Source organism: Benincasa hispida, chromosome 10 (genome assembly GCF_009727055.1).
Source record: "Benincasa hispida cultivar B227 chromosome 10, ASM972705v1, whole genome shotgun sequence".
Lineage (NCBI taxonomy): Eukaryota > Viridiplantae > Streptophyta > Magnoliopsida > Cucurbitales > Cucurbitaceae > Benincasa > Benincasa hispida.
Genome location: NC_052358.1, coordinates 21252316 through 21260781, shown reverse-complemented (window position 1 = coordinate 21260781; position 8466 = coordinate 21252316). Strand labels below are relative to the sequence as shown.

General features: G+C 31.0%; 1 protein-coding gene across 1 annotated transcript; it reads left to right on the top strand.

Moving 5' to 3' along the window:
* The first annotated feature begins 1260 nt into the window (after positions 1 to 1260).
* Positions 1261 to 5535, top strand: LOC120088331 (zinc finger CCCH domain-containing protein 3-like). Its single transcript, XM_039045551.1, has 7 exons — positions 1261 to 1738; positions 2234 to 2412; positions 2566 to 2619; positions 2850 to 2966; positions 3127 to 3438; positions 4378 to 4623; positions 4876 to 5535. The coding sequence occupies exons 1-7, from the start codon at positions 1687 to 1689 to the stop codon at positions 5224 to 5226; spliced, it is 1311 nt and encodes a 436-aa protein (XP_038901479.1). The 5' UTR covers positions 1261 to 1686; the 3' UTR covers positions 5227 to 5535.
* The last annotated feature ends 2931 nt before the right edge of the window (positions 5536 to 8466 follow it).

Here is an 8466-nt window from a genome sequence, read left to right as displayed (position 1 = left end):
ATAAAAAAAAGAGAGAAATACATTTTTTTCCAACTTTATTCCATGTGTGTAACTATTCTTATTTACTCTTTTAGATATATATATACACAGATATTTGTTTACCATCGGTCATAAACTTAATAAAGTATCAAAGTTTATAACATGAAGCATAAAAGGAAAATATTGGTTATTGTTAAAACTAAAATCAAGATATAAATTAATAAAATTAAATTACGTCATTACATCTAATGATATGAATTAATTCAATTAAGATTGTATTACTTCTAAAATTAGGTCAGACACACCTAATGCCTTAGAAGACTTCAGGAAAAAATAATGCTATTTGTAACTTGTTATTAATTTGATAAGATAAAAAAAAAAAAGGGAAAAAATCTTCACCATTCATAGCATTTCTTTCCCGGACAACATGTGCCATTGAAAATCGAACTTATGACCTCAAAATTGATATTGCAATCCCAATGTCAATTGAACATACTCATGTTCCCACCTATTTTAGTGATTGAATTTACTAAATGAAGTTATTTTTACAAACAACTAAATCTTGCAAAGTTTTATTCATGAACTAAACTTTACTCTTTATTGATTGATTTTCAATATTGAATTTTGGAAAAAAAAAATTACTCGTAAAATTAGAATTATTATTATCAAATTTCATCAAATTACACCTCAAATTTAGATGAGTAATGCGATATTGACTTTAAACTTGATATTATTATTATTATTTTGTAAATTCTATAACATCAACTAAACTGAACTTAATTTTATGCAAAAATTGATCTAATTGAAGTTATGTGAGTTTATGAAACTTTTAAATTTCTTTTTATTGAAATGAGCATGAGAATAAACAAAACAGCTAACGTTTATAGAATTATAACACATTATTTAAATTAAATTTGATAAAATTGAAAATTTCAGGTAAAAATTGGTAAAAACTTGGGTATTTTGTCCTAAATATTTGTTTTATATAATCAATATTACAATATAATTACCTGCAGAAATAATAATAATAATAGATTGAATAATTTCTTAAATGTTGACTTATTAAAAAATAGGTAATAATAATAACGATAATAATGGAAGCCAAACACGCCCATGTATTTATGAATGAATTAACGACGTAACTACCGCTTTATTACGCACCTCAGCAACGACAAACGGAAGGTATTTAACAGCGGCACGCCGGGGGCAAATTCGTCATTTCAATACACTTGCCGTATTTATTATTCGTACACGAGCGTGAAGAAACTTGTTTTATCGTTAATTGGGAAAAGAGAGGGGGAAAAAAAAAAGAAAAGAAAAGAAAAGAAAGTAAAAAAAAAAAAAAAAAGGAATTTATCGAATTGGAATAATAGTGGATTTCACATTGATTCTTCACAATCTATCCGCGATTCCCTTCTCGCCTTAGTTCCTTATAAAATTTCTAAATTGGTTTCTCTCATCAATTTCAGACTCAGATCATCTTTGTTATTCGCGGAAGATCATACCATTAATTAATTTTTTTTTTTTTTTGCTTTTTTAAAAGGAATTTTTGGGGGATTTGAGAGGGTTTCTTTTTTTGTTTTTTGTTTTGTTTTTAGTTTTATAATCTTTCTCTGAATTTTCCCGGGAGATTTGAGGAGGTTCTTCAGCTTGATTGGTTGGATTTGAAAAGCATTTGAAGGGTTTTTTTTTTAATATCTACTACCGATGCCAGATAATCTGCAAGTTCAGAGGAATGCTGGTCCTAACCAATCCCCTGGTAACACAGAAGCTTCAACGATTTCTTTCTTTTCAATGCACTTTTATGGGATTATGAGGATCTGATCCTCGTTTCTTTGTGATAACCATCTAATCACTCGGGATTTTTCATGATCGGGGTTTTTATTTCTAGTTCCAACTGTTTTGCTAGTGTTGAAGTGTGTTAAAAATTTGATGAAATTACTGATTTTATTGTTCTTTTATGTCTGTCTTTATTGAAAGATGATTCTGGGTTAATGTATTCGAGTAATTACTGTTATATGGTTTTGAAGAACTTCAATCATGTTTCGATGCATATGAGGCATTGAGGGATTTAATTTCATTCTTATTTGGCGATATTGATTTTGTTCCTTGTAGTTATTTAGTGTTTGAAGCATCTTTTGACGGTTTAGGGGAAAAAACTGAAGGAAGTTAGTTCCTTGTGAAGTGTAGATCATTTTGTTGTTCCATCACATTTTGATCTATTGATTTTTTATTTCCCCCTTTTTGGAATCAGATATCTCAGAGGCGCTATGGCGGTTAGAAATCAGTGATAATCAAGATGGAGGCGATGCGGCTGAATCAAGCCCTTACCCCGATCGACCTGGGGAACCTGATTGCTTATATTATATGAGAACTGGGTCTTGTAGCTATGGAAGTAATTGTCGTTTTAATCATCCTGTTTACGTTGCTCAGGTATAAGTTCTTTTTTTTTTTTTTTTTTTAATTATGGAAGAAAACTGGAATCTCTTGATTGAAGCTGATTCTCATTATCATCTATGCTTTACTTGGTTCTGATGATCTTCTATCTACTGAAAATTGATTTAAACTATTTCTTAAATCATACAGGGTGCTCTGTATAATGGGGAACTTCCAGAAAGAATTGGGCAGCCCGACTGTGAGGTATTATTGTCGAGATTGAGTTTCTTAGATGTTGACAGAGTCCTGTCGTAATTCCACCTACATGATAATTTTTCGAAACTTTTTGGACAATCTGAATGAAGACTATAGCCTAGATTTGAAAACTGTCTTGAGCAGTGAAATGAGATAACCCCTCTATGGGAGACTCATCTCAGGGCTATTTGGTGACATTTTTGATGTATTGAATTAATAGTTTTCAAACACATTTGCAGTATTTTCTGAAGACAGGGACCTGTAAATATGGAGGATCATGTAAGTATCATCATCCAAGAGATAGGCGTGGAGCTGGGCCTGTTACATTTAATATTTTAGGCCTTCCAATGAGACAGGTGTGAAGTCTTGGTTTATCAATGTTGTGCTATGCTATTGGTTTATCAATTTTGTGCTATGCTATCTGCTTATTTGCATCTTAGCTAATTGGTTACACATGAGAGAATGCAGGCATTTGCAATTTTCATAATGATTTCGATTTACCTAATGTTTTTGTAGGAAGAAAAATCGTGCCCTTATTATTTGCGCACTGGATCATGTAAATTTGGAGTTTCGTGCAAGTTCAATCATCCCCAGCCATCACCAGTTGGAACTATGTTACCTCAAGCTAGACCTGGTGCTTTGGGTTCTGCAGGCACTCCATTCATGCCTTCATCTGGTGTGCCATATACTGGTGGAATTCCTGCTTGGTCATTACCTAGAGTACAATATATGCCCGGTCCATGTGTACAAGGCCAACAATCTTATGTGCCTGTCTTGGTTTCTCCTTCACAGGGTGCCATAGCTGCTCAAGACTGGAATACTTACGTGGTTCGTATCTGTCTGAATGAACAACGGTTCTACTGATTTTCTTAATGCGATGATTTCTGATGAAAGATGCTATTATATCCATCATGTTCTTTTTTTTTTTTTCTCTTTTTATTTATTTTTTATTTCTCTTGTGAAATATATAAAACCTTGGGATTCTGCCTTGTCCTGAAGCCTCATTGAGGATGGCTGCTTAGGGATTATGAAGCACGTTAGTGATAGATAGAAATTGGGATGTTCCAAATATTCCAGTTCTTGAGAGTTTATGTGTTGGTTGTTTCAATTTAGTTGGCACAACTTCTTGCATGTTTGTTCATTGGCATGCTTTCGTCTTGCTTGATAGCAGATATTTGTCTTCCTATTGTTTCAATTTAGATGTGCCTGTCAAGATGGGTGGGTTAGATGCTTTGATAGTGTTGTCGGTTCGACATTTTTCTGTTGGACATGAATATCTAAGAGTAATGCTATTAGGGCATTCTTAAGGTTATTAGAGGGGTATGTGAATAATTAAATAGAGAATTTGTTATGGAATTGAGTTATAAATAGAGGGATAGGGAATGAGGAAGATAGGCAATATTTTGGTGAGTGATTTAGGGCCTTCTTTAAGATCTCAAGAGAGAGGGTCCAAGTTCCTCCAACACTTGGTTTATCTTGTAATTTCCGTTATCTTTTATCAATATATATATAACTTTTGAGGAATAAAGGATAAGTGATATAATCTGTAATTTATTTTTGTTTCTTTCTACTTTTTGGAAATTTATGAACTATGTAAAACGCATGGTAAATTTTACTTGCGCATAGAATGCTTGAGAGGAGGTTTCAACTCTTCTGGTTTCCTTTGGGTGGTTTTAGATGAAGTTGCCTTGTATTCAATTGAACTGAAGCTTTTGGTTCAGTGATGTTGCCTCTGTATTATTTGTGACCATTGTCATGTTCTATCAGGGCAATGTCAGTCCTATTCTTCCCAATCTTGGTTACAATTCTGTCAATTTGGAAGAGTCATATTCTAATGGGCAGTTGGCCTTATCAACATCTACTCCAACACTACCTGATCGACCTGATCAACCAGAATGCCGTTATTTTATGAACAATGGCACCTGCAAGTATGGATCTGATTGCAAATTCCATCATCCAAAACAAAGAATTGCACAATCAGCGACAAATGCACTCGGACTTCCTTCAAGACCCGTAAGTTCTTGTTCTTAACAATGCAAAAGGCTTACAAATACATATTTTCATCTTTTCCCTTTACAGTAGAAATGGAATCATGAACTATTTCAATGACAATGATTTGTGAAAAGACAGATAGACTACAAGCTCTAAATCTCTGCTGCTTAATGAGTTGCTTTTTCTGAAATCAATTTAGCTGGTAATCAGTTAAATCTTTATTCCTCATTCTCCCACAATGTGGTTTATTTCTTGCTTGGCTGCTTCGTACAGGGACAAGCTATATGTTCATACTACAATATGTATGGGCTCTGCAAGTATGGCCCAAGTTGTAAATTTGATCACCCATCTGCAACATATCCTTATAATTATGGCTTCACTCTGCCTGTGCTTGATTCATCTTTTATGAAGTATCCCAGCAACAACTTCACAATGTCTTCACACGAGACCTTGCCCCAGACGTTATCTAAATCTTCTGAATGGGTTCAGAAAGCCGATCCATCAAACAACAAACGCCGAACTACCGATTCAAAAATCGTAGCAGATGGCACAGCTGAAGAGGTGACCTCTGTTTCATGCTCATTACCAGGTGGTTCAGAGACTTTACAAGATCAATCTGGTTGAAACTTTTGCTTATTTTGTTCATTTTGACTCTGTTGTTTAGTATGTTGTCAAGGAATTACAAATTTTCTTACTTTATACCTCCTATGCCCCAATTTCACCTGTCATAAATGTGGAGTGGAAACAAGTTGCTTGGAGATTTATTTACATGAGTAAGCTGTGGGGCAAGGGAAGGCATTTTTTGTGTTGAATAAAGTGCAGGTGAAATTAAAAACAATCCCTCCCTTTTTTTTCTTTCTTTTTTGCCGTTTACCCTTTCTCATTTATGAGATGGGACTTGAATTTAAGTTTGCAATCGGATGAGATTTTGTTGCTTGAAATTTCTTGACATACAGTTTCAGTAGTACTACTTTAATAACATTTCATTTAGTTTATGATGAACTTTTATGTCTATCTCTAAAACCCGAACATAGTTCAATGATAATAGTATTTTTCATATGGTTATTTCTTTGAATTTGATGGTTCAAGTCTTCATACTTGCTTAAAACATTTTTAAAAACATTTTAGAGATAAGGGAAGTGATTGCCACGTATGATCATTGGCATTGGCAAGCGACACTAGGTTTTTGACTTAAAATGGAGATGAGTTTAGCTGCCAAGTCTCGAGAATCATATTGTGCTAAAATGTAAATAAAAAACTTCTCTTGTTCAACACTATGCAATGTGTAGAATTTGAACCTTTAATTTCTTGGTTGAGAGTTCATGTTTGTACAACAATTGAACTATATTAATGTATGCAAATTTCTTTCTTTTAAAGATGAATAAAAATGACTTCAATCTTTTAATTGTTTCACATAATCAGTAAGCATAATATTTTTATTAGATTTAGCCTCTTTTTTTGGGATTAGGTCAAGTTTGGATTGTGAATTTTTAAGCTTTTAGGGTTCTATCTTATTTAATCCTAATATGCTTCTTGTTTGAATATTTAATTTTGTGCTCTAATAGGTACTTACCATTAACTCAATCAGTTTAATATTTATGCCACCAAAAACTTGAAACTAGTTTGTCACTTAATCCTCAAATAAATTTTAATTAACATTAATTTTATCTTTAAAATAAATGATTATTTTTTAGTTTATATTAGTCTTTTTTCTCTCTAATTGAATAACTCAAACATCATTCATAGAACATGTTAGAACATTATTGATATTTTTTCAACTTTAAGGATCAAATATCAGTTCTATAACCCAAGAAGAAATTAAGTGGAAAGAAGGGAGAAAAAAAAAAGTGAAGACAGTTTAATATGAAGAAAAGATATTTGAAAATTATGTTCAAAGAAGGTTCTTTGAATGTAGAAAATATAGAAATAAGTGGAGGGTTTGGTTTGTCAACAAAGACATGAAAAACCTACATGTTTGTTGTTAAGACAGCATAAGATATATTTTGAACTTCTCCTATTTTCCCAAAATTATTGAATCTCAATTTAACCATTTCAATCCAATAATACACTTCCTCACTAAATAAAAATTATTATTATTATTATTTTGAATCAACAATATTTTCTTTTCTATGTATCATTTTCAATATGTGTGTGTGGAAATGGTGGTGGTTGTTGCTAAATATCTACATCATACCCTTTTATTAAACATAATAACTATAATAATAATAATATTAAATTACAAGTTTACTGGATTCAAACTTTCAAGATTATCACTAAAATGTCTCTCGATAAAAAAATAAAACTATATGTCCTTAAACTTGTAATTTTATTTAATAGATCTCTAATATATTAACAAAATTTCAAAATTAATTGATATATTATACATAAGTTTGAAATTTATGTCGAAAAAGATTTTGAGTTATCAATTTTGTTTCGTGTAGATTTGTTAATTATAATTAAAAAAAAAAAGTAAAAATATCAATAAACTATTAGACACAAAATTGAAACTTTAAGAACTTTTTAAACTTTCGAGATCAAATGGACATAAATTTTTAGAAGTCTATTCGATACTTTTAAAATCTAAAAATAAAAATTTTGACATGATAATAATAAATTTTTTTTCCACTTTGAAAAAAAGTCCTACAGTAATAATAATCACAATAATAATATAATAATAATAAATTATAATTTTTCTGTTTGAGAAAGAATAATAATAAATTATAATAAAGTTTAACGACGTTACAGCATACCATTATTTCCGACTTTCACGCTGCGAACTTCTATCTGTAATTCGGTATATTTATATATATTATACTGATCAATATTCGAATTTTTATTAATATCTTGTGGTCCAAAAATAATAGGTTAACTTATGAATTTAGAGAAAATTAGGTTTTAATCCATATAATTTAAAAAATTAGAATCTAGTCCTTATGGTTTGATAAGATCTCATAAATAATTCCTATAGTTTGATAAAAAAATTTATTGTATAAATTATTTATGAAAATTTTAGAAAACTATGGAGACTAAATTCTAATTATAAATTTAAGAACTAAATTCTAACTATTTACAAATTATAGGAAATAAATTTACCATATTAAGGGATTCCCGCTTATCCATCGGGTGCAGCCTAAAAAATTAATTTCAAGAATAATTCTCATTTATACATTGGTGTGCAGGATTTAATTAATTAAATAATTTTTAGTTCTAAAAAGTATAGTTATCTAGTAATAAACAAATATTGAGCATGTCTACTTTTTTTAATATCACAGTGAAGCAGAAAGTTTTTGAAAAACAAAATCAATTTTACTCTTTTTGGTAAAAGTGTACAAATATTTATTCTAAAAATTTTATTTCATCCAATCACAGTTTAAATCTAAGATAAATATGGCTATTTTTATAAGGTATATATATATATGTGTGTGTTTGTTTGGAGAGAGAGAGTTGTCCGACAAGGGAAGAGGCAGGAGGCAGAGATTTACGTACAAAATTGATGTAGGGTACCCTTCACCAATATCTTATATCTCTGCCCTTTTGATTACAAGGCCCCCACTTTAACCTCTTTTCCCTATTCTCTATCTATTCCCATGTCCCCACTTCTTTCACCTTTCTACCTATCATACTCCTCCACGTGGCATCTCACCGCCTTACAATTATACGACGCTTGTAATCTTCCCATACAAACTTAAAAGTTTAATATGAGCCTAACTCAACTGACATAAAATTTGTAGTATTGACTTTCAAAATTAGAACTTCTATTCCTTCATCTCACATATTGTCAAAATAATTAAAAAAACATGCGCATACCGAATATTGACCTATGGATAGACTAAAAGCAAAGACATGAGAGTTTATGTACAAAAT